At 42.0% G+C, this 25,239-nt stretch overlaps 1 protein-coding gene across 3 annotated transcripts in view; it reads right to left on the reverse strand.

The window, feature by feature from the left end:
* Positions 1–25,239, reverse strand: part of sorl1 (sortilin-related receptor, L(DLR class) A repeats containing) — a 118,756-nt gene that overhangs the window by 70,921 nt on the left and 22,596 nt on the right. For all 3 annotated transcript variants that reach the window (XM_044118709.1, XM_044118708.1, XM_044118710.1), the window contains 7 exons: positions 21,729–21,909; positions 20,319–20,420; positions 19,940–20,109; positions 16,853–17,045; positions 5,655–5,772; positions 1,485–1,558; positions 84–172 (listed from right to left, as the gene is read on the reverse strand). In XM_044118709.1, coding sequence (XP_043974644.1) covers positions 84–172; positions 1,485–1,558; positions 5,655–5,772; positions 16,853–17,045; positions 19,940–20,109; positions 20,319–20,420; positions 21,729–21,909 — 927 coding nt within the window. The remainder of the gene's footprint in view (positions 1–83; positions 173–1,484; positions 1,559–5,654; positions 5,773–16,852; positions 17,046–19,939; positions 20,110–20,318; positions 20,421–21,728; positions 21,910–25,239) is intronic.

Below are 25,239 nucleotides of genomic sequence, written 5' to 3' on the forward strand. Positions count from 1 at the left end.
AGCTTGGAAGGGTTCACAAATGAAACCTTCCAAGCTTTCCAAGTTTCTATTTGCATTGTTTCCCACTTATCAGTCTGACTTACTTCAGATGTTTGGTGGAGCCTCCCTGTATGATGGCCATCAGGATACCACCATGGTCACCCCAAGTGTAAAAGTGAGGGCCTGCCAGAGCCTGAAGGGAATGAAAAGTGAGCTATGAATAAATATTCACAGTATATGGGGTAGAAGCAGAGGGCTGAAGCAATTAATCGGATTAATTGCGATAAATCAATTAATCCTCCTGCAGTCTTGGTGCAATGCTCAGGAGGAGCACAGCAGATGTCATCATGAGGGTGAGGAGCAGGAGGGGCCATCAGCTCCCAAAACCACACAGAAAAAAAAACAACATAAACGTGCATGTAGGGTTAGTGCAACCCTGCTGGTAAAAAATAAATAAATAAATAAAAATTAAGTCTTTGTACTTCAAAGTGAATCATGCAATCAGTGAACCATCTTGTGTTATTGTAGAACAAATCTGTCGTTTGGGCAACTAGGTTTTCCAATTGTTATGCTTAATTTGTTGAGACAGGAATCGGGGATGTTGTCCCATGGTAATGAAAATTATGTTCAGGAACAGTAGTTAGCTTGTTTATACTTTGCTACATCAATGTTATGACCAATGACACCAATTATTAGAGAAAAACTGGGACAAAAGACAGATTGAATGTGGGTAAAGCCAGGTCCATCCTGCTTCTGTGGAAATTATGAGGATGAGTAAGACAGACCCTACCGTAATCAAAATCCATATCACCTTAAGAGACCCTACAAAACTTGCTAGAGGGATATGGAAAATGCAAGTACAGCAGAAACGAATCAGAACAGTCAGAACAGTTTGTTTTGGAAGAGTTGGTTGGATGGTTAGAAGGACATCGGAGTCGGTAAATGGTTCTTGTCTGTTCTGATGATGAAAAAGATGGTCTGAATTTCCTCCTTCTCTCGCTTTCTTTTCAACTCCTCTGGGATTCATAGTTCAGGTGTATTTAAGCTTTTGAGATGCTAATCAGTGCTCTCAGTTATAAAGACCATTTTGCTACGATTGAGTTACATTTAATGGTGTACAGACGTTGTTTTCCACTTCACTACTTCAGCATGCTGGTTTAATTACATCTAAACACAATTAAAAAACATTAATACGTAATGTCATGTTTCCACTTTATTTCATGGCCCAGTAAGGAGATCCTGAAATATCCTGAAACTCTTAAAACTCTTTTAGCAGCACTGCAAATAGAAAAAAAAATCATGCAATGTTTCTGCAATAACTTGCAAAAGACTGATATAAATGAGTTATTTTTTTGTCTGGAAGAGAAAAGAACCCTGCTGGGTTTAGTACCAACACCAAAACGCAGAAGCTAATGTACCTTTGAGGGCAGTACAATGATTGCCAGACATGCTGACTGTGACTCAGCTGTGTTATTCCTGATATCATTGTCACATTTTGTACTGACCTCTTTCCACCGGGCTCCAGCACTGCTTGATATGTACACATTGGGCTTGTTGGCCAGATTCCTGCCAACAGATCCTGCAGCCAGACAACAAAAAGGCATTTCACACAGTGACAAACCCACACAGAGGCATCGTCTCTGGGAATTTCCCCCAAACATTTCAGCTTCTTCATTACTTCTGACTGTAATTTGGCAGATGGGAAATCATATGTTGTACTTTTAGCAGATTTAAAAAGAAACATGAGTTATCAATGAAGCAATAATTAACAGAAGATAAAAAGTAATTAAAGTAGGAATGCACAATAAATCAGCACTAATCAGAATGAGAATATATTAATCCTCTCTTAACATATTAGCATCGGTTTGATTAATAAAACTAAACCGATATTCACACCAAATATTTATTTTTGTCTTGTTGCAGGAGTGAGGAGGGGGTGTGTGGGACTGGGCAGCTTAGTCATGTGACAGTGGTAGTGAGCAAAGGACTGTGGAGAGTTTAACTGGAGCAGAGAAACAGTGGTGAAGTCAGCATAGTGTGGAAGTTTTTTCAAGGTGTCAAGAAAGTAATGAATTGTATAATATACTTCACTGACATTTACGGATATATAAATTGGTAAATTTCAGTTATCTGCCATTACAGCAATATTTATTTCAATAATTAGAATTTGCCCAAGTTTCCATACTGGTTCATGCCCAGTGCTTTTTCTTGGACCTGTTACACCTAAGACCAAATCTCAGATACTGAATGGATGAAAAAACGGTTAGCTAAGGCAGTGTTTCCCAATTCCAGTCCTCACGCCCCCCTGCCTGCATGTTTTAGGTGTTTCCCTTCTGCCACACACCTGGATTGAATCTTTGGGTGATTAACAGGCTCCTGCAGTACTTGGTGGCTGCAGAAGATGTCATGCAATCATTTGAATCAGCTGTTCTGCTATAGAGGCACATCTAAAACATGCAGAACAGGGGCCCCGAGGACTGGAATTGGGAAACACTGAGCTAAGGTATTCAGTTTGGTTTCAAAATTACCCCAAACTGCTCTTGGTTGTAAGGGACCACTAATGCCAGTCCATGCATATTCCACCAAGGACCGTCCTGTCCTATTTACTGTCTCAACCACCACATAAGTCCTGTTGTACTATTTTTTTTATAGAAGGTACCAAATAGGGGTACCTTCTATAATTTACATGTTTAATTAACATGATTTACATGTTTAATTAACATGATGTAAAGTTCAAAAAAGTCAATTTTACATAACACTGCCCCTTTAAGTATTATGTTTCTTCACATGAAAATGTGGGCCAACTTCTGCTGTGGTGTTCCCGTAAGTCTCTATTTATTGGCTGATTTATTGGTGCCGATGTTATGATTTGGTGGTGAGGCAGAGGCAGCAGACCCAGGTAGAGATGAAACAGATGATTTAATGTGATGCAAAGCCAAAATTCAGAAGTCCAGAACACAGAGAAGCGGAGAGCAATGAACACAACTGGTGACAACTGGAAACTAGACAGACACGACGAGGAACACAGACCACAGGTGGGGTTAAATACACAGAGGGTAATCAAGAAGACAAGAAACACCTGGGAACAATCAAGGGGAGACAGGACAACACAGAGACACAGAAACTCAAAATAAACACAGAAAAGGAACAGATCCTGACAACCGACTTCCTTAACTTTGGGGGATTGGTGATCGACCGATACTTACATGTGAAGACAATCTTATCCCGTGATCTCATCTAGCTCATTAGAGGTTTAAAAATTAGCCAGCTCTCCTGCTCTGCAGTGAGAGAGGGATGACTTACAGACCTGCCCATCAGGTCATGTCTGAACGTAGTCACCCTACCGTTGCCTACTCAGCAACGTTTTTGCTATATTTAGCAACATTTCAGACAAAAAAAAAATTGGTACTGGCCAAAATCTGAATAGACAGGTAAGGATTTTCAAAGATTGATAATAGTCAATCAGCCAGAAAACTGCAATCGGTGCAACCCTACTTAAGACGGAATACATAAACACACATTCATGACATTCTTTGATTAAATTAATTTGTCTTAGGTGTAATTACAATAGTTACAAAATTAATTTATACCAGGAGTCTTTCTCACCTGAGAATGTTGACCAGTACTGGGCTGAATCCCGTGCCTTCAAGTAATTTTAAGTGAGAAGTTTCACATCACTTATTAGTTGATGTAAAAATAATGTTTGTTTTAGATACAAAAACGATCATGCTCAGCAGCAAACTAATATATCACCAACTATAGCTTAGTGTAGCCCATTGATTGGTCACTGTAGTATCTAGCCTGATGCAAAAACATTTTTGCTAGCCAATGCCAAACATGGCGTAGTTTTAATTATTCCTATCAAACGTTGTCAAACATGTCGTTTTGAAGCCAAAAAAACCCCTCAGAAACATTTAGGGCCAACCATAAGATTCAACTCATTTAAAGTTAAAGCTCAGTTTCACACAAATACAAACATTGTAACATAAATGTTTGATTGATGTACTGGACCGTTCAAGGTCGCTAGCAAGCTAAGTTTCTATAAGCAGCTGCACAAATGTTTTTGATAAACCTTACTTTACCAAGACACATTAAAACATACCTTGATCTTGGCGTTTTTTCTATTCTTCCTCTTTCTTTCTATCCCTGAAGGATAAGTCATTTTTTGCGACATTGCAACAGTTCCCGTTAGGGGGCCCTAAGCGGCCACTATTTGTGCTTTGCCTTGGGCTGGCTCTGTTAATAAGTGATCGCTGTGGTAGATTAGCTATCGCTGCTATTAGCTAATCTAACACAGCGTTGGGTGAGTAGCGAAATTAAACACCTGTTCTACTGATAATCTGTCAGAGTTGGTGTGTTGGCAGGTCTCCTTTTTTAAAATTATTTTTTACTGAACCAAAACACAAATTTAGATACACATCTACAGGTTGTCAAGGTCAACAGAATAACTGAAATTCTTCTCTCTCCCTCACTATTTTTTAACAAATAGTGAGGGAGACTATTTATTAAAAATAAAGATAAATCTTTTTATTAACAAATTGTTGCTAGTAGCAAAGCCCTGCTTCCCTTCTTTTCTTTACATTTAAGATTTAAGTAATATAGATAACTTGACAGCTAAGAATAGTAGTCATCGTCAGCAAGCAGCTTTTTGCTGATGGGGATGGGAACCTGAGCGCATGACGTAATGCTGCAACAGGTCCATCCATCCATCCATCCATCCATCCATTTTCTTTACACCCTTCTTCCCTAATGGGGTCGGGAGGGTTGCTGGTGTCTATCTCCAGCTGCGTCCCGGGCGAGAGGCGGGGTCACCCTGGACAGGTCGCCAGTCTGTCGCAGGCAACAGGTCTATAGTATAAAATAATATTGGGGATTATTTGAAAATATAGTGATATATATTATGTATTGTGATATACAAAAAACATTTCTGGATATTAGATTTTTCCTCACATCGCCCAGCCCTATTTTGAACCTCTGACCATTAATGAAATAATTGTCAACTAATATAGTAATCAATTAATTGATAACTGGAGTACACAGATTTAAGAAAGGCCATTTGATGAAAAAAACAACATATTCAAAGCAGCAATTAAGCCAAAATTGTACAAGAAATATATAAAATTTGCATTTAAGATAAAAACACATTTCTCTGTGATTTAGACAAAATTCCTCAAGTGGTGGTTTTACCTTCACCTGCTTTGCCATAGTATTGCAAATGGTTAAATAAAAAAGCTGTAGAATGTGCCATTTTTTTATTAATCAATCAAAAAACCATCAAAATCATAAGATTTTAAGTTAAAACCACAAACCTGAATGGATTTAATCATATGTTTTCTTATAGATAAAGTATTGTGCAATTTATAAAGTGGAAAATTTTCTAAGTAGCTGCAAAAAATCTGAAAGACGTTCTATGTATCTGAACCCTCAGCAAAGGGATTCTTGGAAACTCTGGAGAGATCCACAGCTCAGGTATGCTCTGTAAATCTGGCTTCTATGGAAGAGGCTATAAAGATCATGGTTCCAAAAAAAAAAAAAAAAAAAAAAAAAAAACTGACATCAAACTTGATGTTTGCAAAATGCCATGTAGGAGACAGAAAACATGTGGAAGAAGCAGCCTTGGTGATCGGGAGTGTAGCAGGATTTTCTAACATCTGTCATACTTCTGACTCTCCCACCTGTGGCCATGATGAGTCCTGGAGCCGACTCTTTGGATAGAATGGACATCCTCCTCAACTGGATGTTAAACAGCTGGCTCCACCTCTGGGCCAAGTGGAGAGAGCAACCTTTACTGAGCTGGGGGAGGAGAAACGAAGGGAAGTCAGACAAAATGAGGAGAACAGGAGGACTCTACGCAGAAAGTACGAGTTATTCTATATTCTTTTTGGAGGACAATATAAAACAACAACTTCAATAATGTCAAGACAGGCTGATGCACTATTTTCAGATTATACTGCTTGCTTTTTTAGCTTTAAAGGGGACACAAACAAAATCAAGTATATTTTAATGAATATTTTTGTATACTTTGTGTGCTTATGAGTGAACTAAATGTATATTTATTTTTTTTTTCCAGTGCTGGGTTAGGGTTAGTACTACTGTGTAGATATCTTTATATTCTTTTTGGGTTATATTCTTCAGTCTGTTCATTTTTCTATTCTAAGACGTCACCAAATTTTCCATTGAACTGCTAAACAAGGTTATTACTTCTGGCAAATCAGTTGTGTTAATTTACCATATTTTTCCTCGCAGCGATTTTGTAGTCAAACTTCAGTTGTGCCAAATTTGGTAGAAATTAAGTCAAAATGTTTGGTTGGTACGTGTACACAATTCTTTACGTTGCCTCCAGCCTTTTTGAGGTGTCTGGATAAATTACTTTTCTTGGAAATGTATGCAGCTAAGCGGGAAAAGTCAGTTTGCACTGACTAAGGGTGAGTGCTTCAGCAATCTCTGCCAATATCAAGAGGGATTTTCCCAGACTTTGTGTGATTGAGGGTCAGTTACTTCTCTTTTCTAAAACAAGGTAGGCAGCAAGGTGGTAAGCTGTTAAAAACACTGAAATAACAGCAAAGCTCATTTTACACATAAATTTTTTGCGTTGATAATGATGTCGTGGCCATTGGTTTGTGTAACAAGGCGGCCTTTTGCGGCTGGATTTTAGAGTGAGAATGAAAAGTTGGGGCAGAGTCAGGTGGAAACAGCAGTGGTTTATTCTTCTCACAGCATCAAGACCTCTCGTTGGGCTGCCACCTTATTGTGGTGGAGTGCCCCAATGATCCTGGGAGCTATGCTATCTGGGGCTTCATGCCCCTGGTAGGGTCACCCAAGGCAGACAGATCCTAGGTGATGGACCAGACAAAGTGCAGCCCGAAGACCCCAATGATGAGAAACAACTTTGGACTGCGTGTTCCCTCGCCCAGACGCGGGTCACCGGGGCCCCACTCTGGAGCCAGGCCTGGGATGGGGGACACGACGGCGAGCTTCTGGTGGCCGGGCTTTTACCTATGGAGCCCAGCCGAGCTCAGCCCGAAGAGAAAACATGCCCCCCCCCTCCCATAGGCCCACCACCCGTGAGAGGGGCCAAAAGGGTCGGGTGCATTGTGTGATGGGTGGCGGCCGAGGGAGGGGGCCCTGGCCGTCCGATCCTCGGTTGCAGAAGCTGGCTCTTGGGACGTGGAATGTCACCTCTCTGGTGGGGAAGGAGCCGGAGCTAGTGTGTGAGGTCAAGAGGTTCCGGCTGGAAATAGTCGGTCTCACCTCGACGCATGGCTCTGGTTCTGGAACCAGTCTCCTTGAGAGGGGCTGGACATACTTCCACTCTGGAGTTGCCCAGGGTGAGAGGCGTCGGGCAGGAGTGGGCATACTTGTTGCTCTCGTCGCCTGTACGTTGGGGTTTACCCCAGTGAACGAGAGGGTAGCCTCCCTCCGCCTACGGGTGGGGGGACGGGTCCTGACTGTCATTTGTGCTTACGGGCCAAACGACAGTTCAGATTACCCACCCTAGAGGGGGTACTGGAGAGTGCTCCACCTGGAGACTCCCTTGTTCTGCTGGGGGACTTCAATGCTCACGTGGGCAATGACAGTGAGGCCTGGAGGGGTGTGGTTGGGAGGAACGCCCCCCCCCCCCGATCTGAACTCGAGTGGTGTTCTGTTGTTGGACGTCATGGACTGCACAGAACACCATGTTCAAGCATAAGGGTGTCCATATGTGCACTTGGCACCAGGGCACCCTAGGCCACAGTTCAATGATCGACTTTGTCATCGTTTCATCCGATCTGCGGCCGTATGTCTTGGACACTCGGGTGAAGAGAGGTGCGGAGCTGTCCACTGACCACTACCTGGTGGTGAGATGGCTCCGCTGGTGGGGGAGAATGCTGGTCAGACCTGGCAGGCCCAGACGTGTTGTGAGGGTCTGCTGGGAACGTCTGGCGGAATCCCCTGTGAGACGGAGCTTTAACTCTCACCTCCAGCAGAACTTTGAACACGTCCCGGGGAGCTGGGGGACATGGAGTCTGAGTAGACCATGTTCTGTACCTCCATATCGGAACTGTGGCCACAAGGTTGTCGGTGCCTGTCGTGGAGGCAACCCTCGAACCCGTTGGTGGACAACTTCGATGAGGGAAGCCGTCAGGCTGAAGAAGAAGTCCTATTGGGCCTTTTTGGCCTGTGGGACTCCGGAAGAAGCTGATGGGTACCGGCAGGCGAAGTGGCATGCGGCTTGGGTGGTTGCTGAGGCAAAAACTCGGGCGTGGGAGGAGTTTGGAGAGGCCATGGAGAAGGACTTCCGTACGGCTTCGAGGCAATTCTGGTCCACCATCCGGCGTCTCAGGAGGGGGAAGCAGTACAGCACCAACACTGTCTATAGTGAGGATGGTGTGCTGCTGACCTCAACTCGGGATGTTGTGGGTCGGTGGGCAGAATCAATTATTAACTCTCCCCAGAGTTCCTTAAGCCTCTGGATGTTGTAGGGTTATGTTGGCTGACGCGACTCTTCAATATCGCATTGACATCGGGGGCAGTTCCCCTGGATTGGCAGACTGGGGTGGTGGTCCCCCTGTTCAAAATGGGGGACCGGAGGGTGTGCTCCAATTATAGGGGTGTCACACTCTTAAGCCTCCCTGGCAAGGTCTATTCGGGGGTTCTGGAGAGGAGGGTCCGTCGGATTGTTGAACCTGGGATTCAGGAAGAGCAGTGTGGTTTTCGTCCTGGTCGTGGAACACTGGACCAGCTCTACACCCTGTCAAGAAAATCCGAGATCATCCCACTTCCCCATGCTGGAAATTTTAGTTTAACAGTAAAAATAAATAAAGTTATCTTTAAAATGAATCACTTAAGTGACATCTAGAGCAAATAGTAGACTTAAATGTCAATAAAATCAATTTGGTTGTGTGTGTTGATTTTGTCTCCTGCAAACTTTACTTTAATTTTACTTTTTTCTATCTAATCATAAGAAATCTTTGTCAGACAAAGAGAGTCATGAAACAGGAAGAGCAGGTTTCCTGAAAAAAGAGGAAGTAAGTTTCCAGCCTGCAGATTTATAAAAATAGTTGAGACTATTACTTATTTCAAAGCATGAAAATTTTAAAGAATGAAATCTAAACATTTTGAGTAATTGGATCAAAGGTTCAAAGTAAAATACTTATATTAATATTGGTTTGCTTGTAATAATACTTACACTTACATTGGTGGGTACTCTTACAAGTAAAACAAGTAACTGTAACTTTGGTATCAAATAATTACAATAATGGATTATTCTTGGTTTCTTTTCAGAAAACATCTGTAATAACTCACATTAAGTTTATAATAAGAGTAACTAATAAGTTATGGTTATAACAAAATTATAAATGAATGATAAATAAGAGAAGCTAAAGAAGTTATAAATGTGATTTTTACTCTGAACTTGAAATGAAGCCTATAGGCGCAAATTCATTCTGGAAGACTCTTTTAGCCCCACCTGCATCATCCAGCCGGAACTTCCGGCTCATCACCGTTGATTGCTCAACGCCGGACGAAGACTCGTCACGTCCAATCACCGTCCAAGCCCCAGCTGATAAGGACCACCATCCATGGCGTCGTGCGCTTTCCAGCAGAGCTCAAGCTGTTCAGCCACAAGCCTCAGATCTCAGTCAGCTATCTCACCAGATCCTTTCTTTGTGATTGCTCGCCCTTCCACCACTAATGTCCGTCGTAAAAGCAGATTAGTCTCGTGCTCGGCCGCTTCTCTCCCTCAGACGCTCCCCAGATGAAAGAAGATTTCCTGCCCCGGCCTCATTCATTCCAAGCAGCTTCTGCCGCCGCTCTCTCGCCTGACTGTGATCCACCATTCCTTGCTCCTGTGCTACCCACTCCACGGTCCGTCTTTGGCAAGCGGTCACATAATCCCACCGTCTTCATCCAGGCCGTCTTTCTTCGCCGCAGGCCCTGGCCGGCCCGCCAAGGTCTCGCAGCACCGATGTCCATCGCCCTCCCAGCTCATCATCCATCATCTCTCCACCGCCGATTACCACATCACCTTTCCACCGGTTCCTTGCTCTGGTTCAGCTACACAAAGAGCTTCACTCACTTCCGCCTAGCCGCTGTCTGCCCGGTCATCAGCTCCTCCCGTCGGATTTTCCACGCCACGCCCGCCTTGGGCTTTCGGGGTAAGACGTAGCCTCACATGTCTCATTCATGTTTGGCAAGGTTAGGAAACGTAGAACCTTTTCTTAGTCCATCCCCTTTCCGAACATGCAGGCCCTATTCGCACACGCCACACAGGCTGCGTTTTAAATGCTTCAGAGCTCTTAACTCAATGAATGCATAAATAAATGAGTTAATAGTAGCATCTCTTCGAGCGGTGACCCAAAGTGAATCGCCAACCTCTTTTCTACTGCGTCTGGCACTCAGTAGCAGCCTCTGTCATCCACCTTTATCAAGCCCCATATATTTTACTCCTTGAACTTTATTATGCCCGCACCGGACTTCCTGCTCCTTTTCTCGGTCGTCTCAAGCCAGCGTGTTTGGTATTCTCACTGCGGGTTTATTCATCCATGAAAAACAGCAGATGCATACCCAGCTACGTAGTCCAGTTCACGGGTCGTCATGGTTACCGTATTAATTTCTCTGATTCAACATGTGTTTGTCCCTCTCCTCTTGATTAGCCCCAGGTGCGTCTCATTCTCTGAATACTATGCATTTAATGCCACCTGCGTTTCAGGTCCCTGTCAGGTCCTTGTCCTCTTCGTCACTTATTATGCATTCTCGGTCCATTCGTCACCCTGCTGCTACCCGTGTTGAAACCTGGTTTCCGCTCAACACTGCTGCCTGGCATTTAGGATTGTTTTGGATTATCATACTGTTATTCATCTTTAAATATCATCATTTTCACTACTACTTGGCTCCATCGCCTGCCTCATCAACCACCTCTACAGTTCATGACAGCCGACTGGTAGAAGAGAGGCGACTGTATTGACTCAAGCTGTAAAGTACATCTTCTGCCTAATTGTGCCCTAGTCTCAGTAGTTAACCGACATGCACCATAAAATGTGAAGCAGGCTAATAGTCCCCCCAGGTCACACCGACACAAGTCAGCTCAGTGCTTTCACCAATTGGTAACCAAATCATTATGCCAGGGCCATCATCCCATCCTCATTTCTCATCAAATTCTGCTTGGTGTCCCATTCACTACCCATCAAAGGTAACTTTAAATAGAAGGTGGTATAGCATCAATTTAAAAAGATAAGTGTTTTGGTGTTTGACCTCCAGTAATTTTCCCCGTTTTATCATGCAAAAGGCTAAATGATGTTTCATCCCAGATGTGCAATACCAAGTAAACTAGAAGACCTCAGTGACCTGGCAGGAGTTTCTCACCAGACCTTTAACATGTACCCTCTTTTCTTAGCTTAAGTTTTAGGATTGTCTAAGTCGTTTTTCTGGTCATATCCTTGGTCTCAGTAGTTTATCTGCTTCCCCGCCAGGCCCGGCGGCATGGATAATGCATCAGCTGTAATTGCACAACGTCTCTTTAAGATACTCTAGTATCAGTAATGATGTCACAAGTATGCCACTGCTTGTGAGAAAAATGCTACTGATGGACACATGAACCAAGACGGGCATGTTTGCTCCCTAACTTTTTACTAATGTTACAGGTCGTTTGGATTCTGCTCATTGTCATGTCCGATAATATAGCAGCCGTTCAACTGGGCTTTGTAAGGTTGGTTAAGAGAGCATTTATTAAAGGACAACACCGTAGAATTCCCAGTATCAGTGTGGTTGTGAGTTTTGGATTGTCCTGACGAGCCTGCCGCCTCCTCCCTTCCCTTAAACACAACCCAAGAGTTACATTGAGCCCTGAAGGGTATTGCCTGCCCAGTGTCAGCAGCGCCCCTCCACACCCCTTGAACCGGAACCTGTCTGTTTCCATCTTAGAACGGCCATTTTCTGTTATTCCTATATTGATTTGATACTATAGGGGTTCCTGCATTTCACATATCTATGTCTCCATCACGTTCAGCTGTCTAATCTGTTAAAACGTTGTACCTGAGCCGCCCCCAAACGCAACTTGAATGCAGAGACGCTTGCTGGGTTACACCCGTGCAGCAGTGAAGGAGATCTGCCGCTGCGTGCAGAGCGGCGTACGTGCATTATAATCATGCCACCAAACGCAGAACTTCGCCAAGTTTTCCCCCAATATAACTGACTGAGTAGAGTAATGCTGTCGGATGCAGGTAACGACAGCTAAAAGATGACCAGCTAATTTACAGCCCCTTAAGTCTGTTAACAAGTAACATGTGGTTACTGATTCGCTACCTACATTCAGCTTCATAGATTCATTTTTTGCCCCCTCAGTAAGTCTATGCCCCCTGGTAACTTGCTGTATCCGGGGCTATTCGTCGCCAACGGCAAACTGTCCCATATTCCGATATTTCAAGCTCATGTCCCATCTGGCACTTCTAGGCTTAATCTCTCATCCACGTTTGTCCAAATTCGCACACCATTATTTCCCAGGCCATCCAGTCACTTCTAGGTCTATGCTGCTTATCCGTTAACTTCCCAGGTTTCACGCTCAAGCGCATTCATTCCAGTCCCACTTCTGAGCCAATTGCTATAAAGCACCTACAAGCCATCCTTGCGGGTCTGTCAGCCAAACTACCAGTACTCCCAAGCTGTACTGAAGCCACGGCCCCGTCCGGAGGAACTGAACCACCAACATCATCGCCAGATTCAAGCCAAGTTAGTTTGCACGGCACATTTCAACAAGTGCCAGATTGCAATTAATCAATTTAATCACCTCTGCTTAATAAAGATCTGGTCATTCTAACACCCTTGCTGATAAGCTGTCTCTCCCAGCCTTTGTTCAGTCCATTCGAGCTTCTAGACAAATCATCCATTTCTCCACGTCTCGCACCGTAATTTTATTCCCTATAGTTCCTCAGTTTCTCATCCTCATTTCCAGTCTTAGTTTTCTCTTTACGCTCATCCATTACTCCAAGGCTCTGCATTCTCGCAGCTTCGATACTATAATCTATATGACATCGTTTAACTTTTTAGTGCTCCCCTTGCGCTGAGTTTTGTGCTTCCCGTGCGATGAGTTTTGTGCTCCCCATCCGCTGAGTTTTGAGCTCCCTGTGCGCTGAGTTTTGTGCTCCCCAAAGATTTAAATCATACTGTTATTAAACTTTTCTAATGGTTCCCCTTTTGTCTGTCTGAGTCTCTACAGATTGAAATGAAGCCTATAGGTGCAAATTCAATCTGGAAGACTCTTTTAACCCCACCTGCATCATCCAGCCGGAACTTCCGGCTCATCACCGTTGATTCCTCAACGCCGGACCAAGACTCGTCACGTCCAATCACCGTCCAAGCCCCAGCTGATAAGGACCACCATCCATGGCATCGTGCGCTTTCCAGCAGAGCTCAACTCACCTCCACCCCTTCACCTCCACTCGCTCAACATCAGGCCACATCCTTCATCGCCTCCACCACCAGTGCCGGGTCCCTGGGCATGACGTTCCTCTCAGCATACGGAATGCTCATCCAAGCCCATCGCAAAGTTTGCGATGATCAATGTCCTTAGCCGGGGCCTGAGCGCCAAAGATTTAAATCATATTGTTATTAAACTTTTCTAATGGTTACCCTTTTGTCTGTCTGAGTCTCTACAGATTGAAATAGTGTAGAAGGTGTAACTGCAATTAAAGATCACTGATGTGTTGGAGTTGGATGGAAGGTGAAAGGTTAAGGGGAAAAGGGGAACTAACAGGAGAGCAGAGATGGTCAACGCCTTATTTGGAAACAGGTTGTTAAGCAACCTAAGACATTAGCACAGACACAATGTCTCTAAGACAGTGATGGATATGAGATCATCTGTCCAAGTAGTCAGCCAATGAAATAAGCACAGCAACAGTGCTAGCCAATGCCAATGAACCAAAAGGCTGGATAAACCCTATAAAAGGTGAGAGCAAAAGAGGAACCTTTGGTTGGATCCTCCAGGCAGCTTCGAGTCAAGATGGAGATGGACAAAGAACTCTGCAGCTGAAGAAGAGCCGGGGCCACAGAGCTGAAGACTGTCCTGATCATGGGGACTAACCCGTCAGCCCCACAACATGTGGCTTCAAATCGCACTTCTCTCATCCGCTGGGTTCAGACCCCAAAGTCAAAGATGAAGACCAAGACAAAGGCAAAGACAAGAACAAAGGCAAAGAAGAAGAACTGGTGCCTTCCTTCCTGCCAGCACCCAAGTCCTGTGTGACCTCACCACCCATGAGGAGAAGAAAGCTCATCAGACCTACAGAGATCCCTGCCTTCGTCGACCAACATCCTCCTCCTGCTGCAACACCTCCTTCATCATCAGGCCAGGTCTGGGGTTCGAAAAGCCAAACTCTGTCCGTCTCTCTCAAAGGTTCCCTTTTTAGTTCTCAGTGTCAGTATTAGGGAAAGATAGACTAGATGATTGATTTTACATATTTGATTATTTCTGCTACTGAATTAAGCTGTACTGACCCTTGCAAAATTGCCTTACTAATAAAATATTTAGCATAAATGAAATCTAAAAGATGTTGTGGACATTCAATTAATGAGTCACCTTAAAGTTCTTTGATGGTTGTAAAATACCTATGATGTTCGATTCTGGAGAGGAAGAGCTGGAAAATGTTTTATTGGTTGCTGGTGGCCCAAATTTAAAACATCATCCTTCGGACTCACCTGAGTCACTAAAACCTACCTGGTTCAGTAACAAGAACAAGTTGTAATAAAAGAGAAGGAGCGACCGTTAACAGGTGAGCTCTGTGAAACTAGTTGACTGCAGGTTGATCAGTCTGGCTAATTCACAAGGGGCAGAAGGGTGGGACACCTGGATGGAGGCCGTCAGAAACCAGGCAAATCGTTTCTCGATGCCAGCTTAAACAGAGTTTACTTCAGTTCTGGACAGGGTAAATCTCAGCAGATTTAGGAAACTCAATTAACCCGTTAGATGGAGAGCTGGTAGCACATCTCCCCTCTCAGAAGAGGAAGTAGAGAGTGAGTGAGTAGAGAGAGAAGGAGGGGGGCGGGATGTGGCGCAATAACAACCCTCAACAGGGTCCTGGAGGGTGCATGGGAGTTCGCCCAACCAGTCTACATGTGTTTTGTGGACTTGGAGAAGGTGTTCGACCGTGTCCCTCGGGGAGCCCTGTGGGGGGTTCTCCGGGAATATGGGGTACCGGGCTCCTTGATACGGGCTGTCAGGTTCCTGTATGACTGGTGTCAAGAGTCTGGTCCACATTGCCGGCAGTAAGTCGGGCTCATTTCCGGTGAGAGTTGGACTCCACCAGGGCTGCCCTTTGTCACCGATTCTGTTCATTACTTTTATGAAATTTTTTTGAAATTTATGGACAGAATCTCTAGACCAGCCAAGATGTTGAAGGATTCCCTTTTGGTGGCATCTCTGCTTTTTGCGGATGATGTGGTCCTTTTGGCTTCATCAGGACGTGATCCGCAGCTCTCGCTGGAGCGGTTCGCAGCCGAGTGTGAAGCAGCTGGGATGAGGATCAGTGCCTCCAAATCCGAGGCCATGGTCTTGAGCCGGAAAAGGATAGAGTGCCTTCTCCGGGTCAGGGGGGGTGTCCTGCCCCAAGTGGAGGAGTTCGAGTATCTCGGGATCTTGTTCACGAATGAGGGAAGAAGGGAGCGGGAGATCGACAGGTGGATTGGCACAGCGTCTGCCGTCAAGCAGGCGCTGTACCGGTCCGTTGTGGTGAAGAGAGAGCTGAGCCAAAAAGCAAAGCTCTCAATTTACCGGTCGATCTACGTTCCCACCCTCATCTATGGTCATGAGCTTTGGGTCATGACCGAAAGAACGAGATCGCGGATACAAGTGGCTGAAATAGGTTTTCTCCGTAGGGTGGCTGGGCTCTCCCTTAGAGATAGGGTGAGAAGCTCAACCATCCAGGAGGGACTCAGAGTAGAGCCGCTGCTCCTTCACGTCAAGAGGGGCCAGTTGAGGTGGCTCGGGCATTTGGTCACGATGCCTCCTGGACGCCTCCCTGGTGAGGTGTTCCGGGCACGTCCCACCGGTAGGAGGCCCCGGGGAAGACCCAGGGCACATTGGAGGGACTATGTCTCTCGGCTGGCCTGGGAACGCCTTGGGATTCCCCTGGAGGAGCAGGAAGAAGTAGCTTGGGAGAGGGAAGTCTGGGCCTCCCTTCCGAAGCTGCTACCCCCGCGACCCGACCTCGGATAGGTGGAAGAAGATGGATGGATGGATAGATGGATGCAGGTGAAACTGCAGCCTTAAATAGTCCCAGCTGTGACAGACCAATCCACCTTTAGTTCACAGGGGATTCTTAATTCACCAATCTCCACCTATTTAAATAAAATACCTTTTACTAAATCCAAATACTTCCACTTACTTCTATGACCTAAAAAATTAGACTTTTTAATTTAATACGTTGAAATTGGGTCTACCTGCTGTTTCTGAAACTCCACATTTGAGAAGTCTTCACAACACGGCTCCTCTATTAACGCTTTTACCAGCGTTGCTCTGAAAAGTAAGTCCTATTTTAATTTAAAATAGGTTCGCTTTTACCAGCGAACTGGACATCAGCAGATGGGATGACATCAGCAGATGTCCAGTTCTACCAGGTGTTTGCTAATTGCTGCTGGCTAGTCTGAAGGAGCTGAGTGCGTTCTGCACGGCTGAATGGTTGCCATGGAGATTAAAGGGTTTCTCAAACAACACAGGTGTGCTTTTAGTCAGGGAACAACATTGCGACATGATGTAAAAATTTAAGTCAATTTTACATAACACTGCCACTAAATAATTAGGAAACTGTTCTTAATAATAATAATGTGAAGTTTGTTTTTTTTCTCTCAAGGGACAAATAAACTTCCCATTTGAAAGGACCAGGTGGTTTGGACCCTGCTGTACCTGGCAGTCCACCGTTCCGCCCAGGCTGTCAGCAGTAGGTGCCTGCAGCAGCTCCCACGTCCCCCCCTTGTCAAATGTGATGACCGAGCGCATGTTGTCCTCGCTGACCGAGCCGTTGATGAGCGTGGTGATGAAAACGCCCCGGAGTCCCTCCACCCGATGCACGTCTGCAAACGGCTCGTTGGCAAAGTACCTGAAAGCCAGCCGGACAACAGGAAGCTAGTTTAAAGGAATGGTCCATCAGAGGCATTGTTAAATTAAACATGCATAAATTCAGCTGCCAAATATCTAAAATATCGGTGCGCCTATTGCTTTCACCATGTCACGTGACCGATACAGGAACTGTTTCGAAATAATGTTGACGTGCCAAACTTTCTTTATAAGGAAGCGAATCTGTCAGCAGGATGCATTTGCCAAAATAATTCTTGATACTTTACGGTACAGCATCAACTACGGAGCCTCAAAGCAAACAAAAGGTGTCATAGTTTGGGACCATTTTGATTTTACATCAGAAAATAAAATATTGGTTATCACTTTGTTGTTGTTTCATCCAGTTCTTTCCAGTTTCTACTCGATCTATCTGAATCCAAATTCAGCTGAAATTGACTTTCATATCATGTTCTTCAGGTTAAGTGTTGCATACATTTCTCCTTTTAAATCATACATTTCAAAATTGTATTCTTAAATTACCCTCCATAAATAAAAATCTTTAGACTGAAAAAATGAAAATAAAGACATCCCCGTTATAAATAAATAATAATAAAAACATTTCCAGCAAAACACATCCATAAAGATCTGTGTACAAAATAAATATAAAAGAAAAAATAAAATTTATATGAACAATATACAGTGTCACTAAAATCTGTTTTCTTTAAATGAATCCACCTCCTCAATGCTGAGGCATTATAGGGCATCAGGATGAAGTCCCAGATACACCCAGGATAAACTCAGGTATACAGCCATTCTACAAATTACTCAGTTGCGTTTTATAAACTATTTCATAGAAATGTATTGTTTACTTTATTTTTTCTACACAGGAGAAGTTGTGTCAAAAAAACGGAACGGACTAAATTTCAAAATATCGGAAAAATTAATTTTTTTTTATGAATTTTTTTTGGGGGTGTGGGGGAGACAGTCTACAAGCATCCTCATTCCAACCACTTTCACTTTCATCACTTGGTACATGTTCACATTATTTATTGACTGTATCGAAGAATATCAAATATATTTTGAATTTCACTGAAGATATGACATAATACAATATATAATATACAATACTATACAATCACTTAAATCTTATCGTAGACTAAGTCATTAAATCAGTCTAACTACGTTCTCTGTAGGGATTTTTAATGACCAGCAGGTGCCAGTATTCAGTGACGCAGTATCGACATAGTATCAATACAGTTTTGCTATGGGTCGAAACGATACGTGAGGCCTCATTTACCCATCACTAAACTAAACAGTACATGCAGCACTGATCTGATTAGCAGAAGACAGGCTGTCAGAGACACTAAATAAGAGGTGGACACTCCTAGTCCTGGAGGGCCGGTGTCCTGTAACTCTTATTTGTCTCCCTGGTCCAACCACTGAATCCAACAGCTGAATCTCCTCCCAAGTGCAGTCAGGTTCTCCAGAGTTCTGCTAATGACCTCATTATTTGACTCAGGTGTGTTGAAGTAGAGAAACATCTAAAAGTTGCAGGAGACCGGCCCTCCAGGACCAGGAGTACCCACCCCTGCACTAAAAGAATCATCAGAAAGGATCACACCTGAACCAACGCTGGCTAACCCTCCCAATGAAGTTGATAAAAGACAACAAATCATCATTAAATGGGAACAGGCTGATGCTTCACATCAAGTAACAGTTTTAGTGTTTCTATTGGATAAGGAAACACATGTTGTCTGTGTTTGGACACCGTTACCAAGCATCTGCTTGCAGAGCTGGAGGCTGTCCTCAGAGTCCAAGAGGTTACTATGGTAACGACCTTACTACTGGTACGGTACGGTTGCTGTTTGATAGCACAGCAAGGTCACAATGTTTAATGTTACCCACTAAATAATATGAAATCAAACATCTATCGGTAGTAAGACAACCTATATCCAACTGATCAATAGTTGCACAAATGGAATGACAAATCTTTTTTTTTTGTGCAACTGTAGCCACATGAGGTTAAAGGTGTTTTATGTCATGAGAAAAATGGCACACATTATAAAAATAGGTTTTCTGGAAAATAAAATTTGAGCTTTCCAGTACCCAGTTGAGACAAACACTACCCCACAAAGTATTCATACCCCTTAAGATTTTCATGTGACAAATCAGAAAATAGAACTTGATTCTGAAATAGAAGTAGAAATTGGGTAACACTTTATTTGACAGGCTGTGAATGAGACTGTCATAACACCGTCATAAACGTGGCATAACACCTGTCATGAACATGAGTAAGTCTTCATGAATATTACTCATGGTTATGAATATGAATATAAAGGTTCATTCAGTAAATCATGACACTTTTAGTACAAAGTTGACATTATTCAAAATGTCTTTGTTATGACAATTGGACATTAACCAAGAAATCATGATCTGACATAAATTTGTTATAAAAGTATTAGTGATTAGACTTTAGCTTTAATAACATAAAGCTACATTATTTTTAATCAGTTTAAGCAGTAATACTTTTATAACAAATTTATATCAGATCATGATTTCTTGGTTAATATCAAGTTGTCATAATGAATACATTTTTGTTTAGGTTAAAATAGCACATTCTTGAATCAACTCAAAACAGGCAGAACTGATCTGGTGAATTCTCAATATCTGAGAATAATTTTGTGTATTAAAAGTAGTGAATATGTTTTGTATAGGCCACTGACCTATTCCAGCTTGAATCAAGCAATTCTATTTAGACATTACTTTATGTTGGAAGTATATTATCAATGTGAAATGCTGAAAATTTTTAATCAAATCAGGCAAATCTTACTTAATAAACAATTTGAGGAAATTCTCTTTCCTAATAGAATTTCCTCTTGGTGTTATTGACAGATGACTAAATCTGTGTGTGCATGTGCGTGTGTGTGTTTGCAGTACCGGATGAGTGTGTTGCTGCCTGAGCCCCCAGGACTGTAGTAGAGCACATTCTCAAGTGACAGAGAGAAGGACAGGCCCTGTGTGTCTGAGATGTACAGGTGTGTGGCATTGTTTGTGTGGTTCACACAAACAAACACCTGGTCCTCTGATGCATCCGCAATGTAGTACTCCTGTTGGATGGGCGAGGGAAGCAGCAAGTCACTTAGAGTTCAGACCATAGAGTCACATTTTACACACACACAGTGAACATCACTGCCTAGCACACCAACACAGTGATGTTTAAGCTGAACTTGATCTATACCTGCAACAATTGTCCCAGAGTTGCATCTCTGTCTGATTTTCTAGAAACAGGATCGACCCTGTTTATTTTAAAACTCACTGTGATTGGATGCCGGGTCATGAACTGGGCAGCTTTCATCGGCTGGCGGTTGTAGGAGACCCAGAGCTGAACAGATGATGGGTTGTGGCTGCCCAGCAATCTCTGGGAAGGTCATAGAGACAGAGACAGAGAAAGAGACAGAGATGTTCATTGTTCACTCTTCCTCCATACAGAGACTGAAATCAGGAACTTTCAACTAAATCACCCAACACAAATCCAAAAATCTTCCTTTCACTGAAAAAAAGAGAGTGCAGCTTCCAAACCCAAGTTGTCTACTGATATTTTAGAAAATGCATTTCGTCTATTAAAACCTGATATATTGTAGTGGTATGGCAAAAGAAAAATACATTTTCATAAGAACCATGACTATTTACTACAATTCCAATTCAATTTAAAAAAAAAAGATTAATAAAATAAAAAAATATGCTGGATTTTAGCCTCCATCTTGAAGCCACAAAATATGCTCCAATTTTAAAATTTTAGTCTGGAATTTTGTTCCGTAACTAGAAATAGGCGTGTTATTCAATGACAATCCAGACATATCCTCATGCAAGACATAGTACATTTCAAGTTGGCAATGAATTAAGTTTTATTCTATTCTTTATTGGCAACAACATCTATATTGTATTGTTTATTTATCGTCATAAATTTCTTATTATGATAAGAATTTTGAATCATCATTGCAATGATAAATTCAAGTTAATGACACCTGCATTGTTGAGACAGTGGGTCTTACTATTTCCTCCACTGTTTCTTCAATGAGAGCAGTTTAGTACATCTATGAAATAAAATTACATTTCTTTATGTGGCTGCTATCCTTAACAAACACATTACAAATGAGAATGTTTTTCAAGAGCAGTGTTTGTGTTTCTGGAGTTATCATCTTATCATTGCTATGTCATGTAGTGAGAGCAAGACAGTTACCAAAAAAATATATAAAACAGTAATAAATAGTTCTTATCGTCACTTTTAGCGTTATCACAATAGTACCACAAAATATTGCAATAAAACTTTAAGTTCATATTGTCCACCCCTAGTATTGGCAGATGGCTGTCTGTTTGGTATCGATCTGATAAATTCTCTGCATATGATTTTCTCAAGATCACCAGATTGGTGTGTGTACTTGTGTGTGTTAAACCTGATTCCATCCACAAAGGCATGCATCTGAAGGACAACTTATCTCAAGATAAACATTACCATATTGGGAAAAACAATATGCGGAAAATGTCCACTTTCGGCTTTCATACTTCTCAATTTTAGCACTTGGAATTTTTTTTCTAGTAACATACTGACAGTCTTTGAAGTAAAAAATCTTTCTAAATGACTTCTCAGATTGCCTGACTGTTAATGGAAACATGACGGAAGCATTTCAGAGTTTTGTGGTCAGGGCGCTAGGCTCCTCCCACTTACCCGTGTGGTTGTAGCGAACATGTACTTGTCTCTCAGCTGGAAGCTGTCCACCTGCTCCAGGATCACTTTCCGGTTCTGTTCACTCTGGAAGAAATCGGTGCTACTTAGTACAGTGGAGACGCCTTGCGGCTCGTGTCTCTGGACCAGCACCGTGGTGGAGGGGTCGTAGGGCTCCACACCCCTGAGACAGAGGAGAAGAAGAAGAAGAAGAATTGAAACTGACAGGTGAAAGAACAGGGGGAGGAAGAAGATAAGAAATAAATCCAAATCAGCTTCTCCAAACTAAACTTTTCTGATTTTTTTTTTTCCGTTTTGAAAGCCTGAGTTTGTTATTTGTTTATTTTCTGTTGAGCATAGGATTGAATATTTCTCCTCTTCTTACCCCCTCATAATAGCTGAGGGGGATCTTACCTGTGTTTTAACTACAGTGGAAATCTCAGCTACATATATATACAAAATTAAATCTGACAGCAATACTGGACATGAAAACCATTTTTAGGTCGCATTTAGAATAGAATAGATTTATTTGTGCAAACAATAATTTATTGTTTGCACAAATACTTTATAAAGGGATTATCAGTTGATGTCATGTTGCCTCTTCATTTACTCTAAAGTGCATGTCGCATTCAGAATGCAGGCAAGAATACATTATTCTACCTAAACTATTTACATCTAGGCTAATAAAACAATTTACAACTTGCTGGCAGTGCAGGTCACCTCTCTTCACCCTGCACCACCCTCCCAAGCAGCTTTGCAGTATCCGCAGTAGTCAGAGGTTTAATTTATAGCACATCATCTCTGCATTTTTAATTTCTGAAGGCTTAGTTGATCAGCAGCCTTGATGGATGCAACTACATCTTCATTTTCCCTCTAATTGTGACCACAATATGGGGAAATTACTGTATTTTATTTGCCCTATTCCGTTGCCCTTATTGCTCAACGTGTATGTTTGTCTTATATAGAGGGACTCAACTTATCTCACTGAGAGCTGATGACTTTCTGTGAACAAATTGCTTTAATATTGCTAGTAATCAATGTCTGAGACGGTTGGGCCATTTTTTTCATTATCAACTAAACTGTACTTAATACTTATGGGCCATTAAGACACATCTCATTCAATAATGTCAATTTGGTAGAATAACTTATTTTATTACTCTGTGATAAACAGTTGTAGTATGCTGACAAGCCAAGTTGCACATGTATCTACAACTTGACTTGTTGCATATACAAGTCAAGTTGCAACAAACAAATAATCTGTGTTTCCAAACAAATAATCCCTTTTACAAGCACTTTGGAATTCTTGAGTGTTTCTCCAATTCAAGAACAAAAGTTTAAAATTAGAGAATTTTTCAGACATACTTTAAATTTCACTATAGAAATAGTCATTAATATTGCACTTTAAAACTATCTAAATGCATTTGAAGTACTGAACACATTTTATATTGTAGCAATATTTATTGATTCAGTTCAAATTTATTTTATTCCAAAAGGGTAAATTAAATGCCATCATCTACACTCAAAAATATAAACGCAACACTTTTGGTTTTGCTCCCATTTTTCATGAGATGGACTCAAAGATCTAAAATTCATTCCAGATAAACAATATTACCATTTCTTTCAAATGTTGTCCACAAATCTGTCTGAATGTTTGATAGTGAGCACTTCTGCTTTGCTAAGATAACCCATCCCACCTCATAGGTGTGCCACATCAAGATGCTGATCTGACATCATGATTAGTGTACAGGTGTACCTTATACTAAACTAGCTATTTGTAGCCACCAGACTGGAGTAGCATGGTACAGCCGCTCGGCTCGCATGAATGGAGGTGGTTTGCTGCATCCTATCAGCAGCTTTCCAAAGCAGGCTGTTTCCCTCCGCAGCTTGAAGAGCTGAACAGAGAGACCAGTGTGACGCCTGGGCTCTGCCTCTCTGGCCTCCTTTCAAAGCTCCCAGTTCAACTTGTTGACATGATCTGGACTCTATATGCTCCTTCCTCTGTACTAATCCCTGGGTGAACACTCTGAATGTCCTCCCCTCTTTTGGTTGTTTTTATGTTCACCTGAGTCAACCTGCATATTAATAGCTTCCTGGCAGATTTTCAAGAATCTCAAAGCAATATTTTTAGAAAGCATCAGCAAAAAGAAATTCCATTCCAAATTTCAGTAAAATGTGATATTTTTAATTTATGTACAGAGCGATATCAGCTGGTTTAACCAACCTAAAACCAGCGTTATGTAACTTAATTAATTTTTTTTATTTTTTTTTTTACATATTATTTGTCATAACAAATAATATGTGAAAAAATTGAGCTCCTCTGCCTTCTTCCAGCGCTAACTAGCAACAACCAATCAAAGACAGGAGGCGGTCTTCACCCTCACTTGCACTTGCTCTCCCCCTTCCAGTACCCATGAAGTTGGTTACAGCTTCTTCCTGATGCCTGAGCTTGTCATGAATGCTAGTTAGCTAATGCTAGTTAGCATGGCCACTGATGACGGTGGATAACTACTTTTCTGTAATGTAAAGTTGTTTCTCCACCGTTAGCACACTGAACAGCAATTACGAGCCGAGTGTAAAGCAGCCGGGATGAGGATCAGTGCCTCCAAATCCATGCTCTTGAGCCGGAAAAGGGTAGAGTGCCTTCTCTGGGTTGGGGGATGGGAGGTTTCCTGCCCCAAGTGGAGGAGTTTAAGTATCTCGGGATCTTGTTCATGAATGGGGGAAGAAGGGAGCAGGAAAAATAAAATAAAAAAAATAAAAACCCTTTTTTATTTATTTTAGCAATTTTTTGTCAATAATTTAGTAAATATATTTTTAGCACTTTTTTGTCAAGATTTAGTAAAAATATGTTGTAGTAATTTTTTGTCTAAATTTAGGAAACATTGGGGAAAAAATTGCTAAAAAATATATTTATAAAATTTTGACAAAAAAGTTGCTAAAAAGTATAAAAAGGGTTAAAATGGAGTAAAAATGAATGCGCTTCATCTACACTTTGGTATGACAATTTCAGACTAATTTTAAGTCAGTGTGTCACATATCCCAGAAGCTATAGGGAAAAAATACAAAAAATTTAACTAAAAAAATTAGCTAAAAATTAAAAATTAAAAAAAACAGCTAAAATGGAATAAACATGAGTGTACCTCATCTATACACTTTGGTAGAACAACTTCACACTGATTTTGAGTCAATAGGGCACATGACTTGGAAGCTATTGAAGAAAACATGATATTATTTAATATTAAAATTATTTAAAATACTGAATATAACCTAAAAGTTCAATAGATAGTGTGTCTTGTGTAACCCTAATTATCCCTTTTTTGTGTCAGTCACAAGGCAAGGCATTTGTTTGTCAGGAGTGTTTGGTTCAGATATTTGTTGACAGTCCCTAAGTGAACCTCCACACAGGGAGCGGTAGATTAATGCCTGGAGGAAATACAAGGTAGAAATCTACAAGTGTTGTGATACCTTGATAATAAAATTACTCAAGGGAAAATTACAGAACAGTAAAAATACT

Source organism: Gambusia affinis, linkage group LG06 (genome assembly GCF_019740435.1).
Source record: "Gambusia affinis linkage group LG06, SWU_Gaff_1.0, whole genome shotgun sequence".
NCBI lineage: Eukaryota > Metazoa > Chordata > Actinopteri > Cyprinodontiformes > Poeciliidae > Gambusia > Gambusia affinis.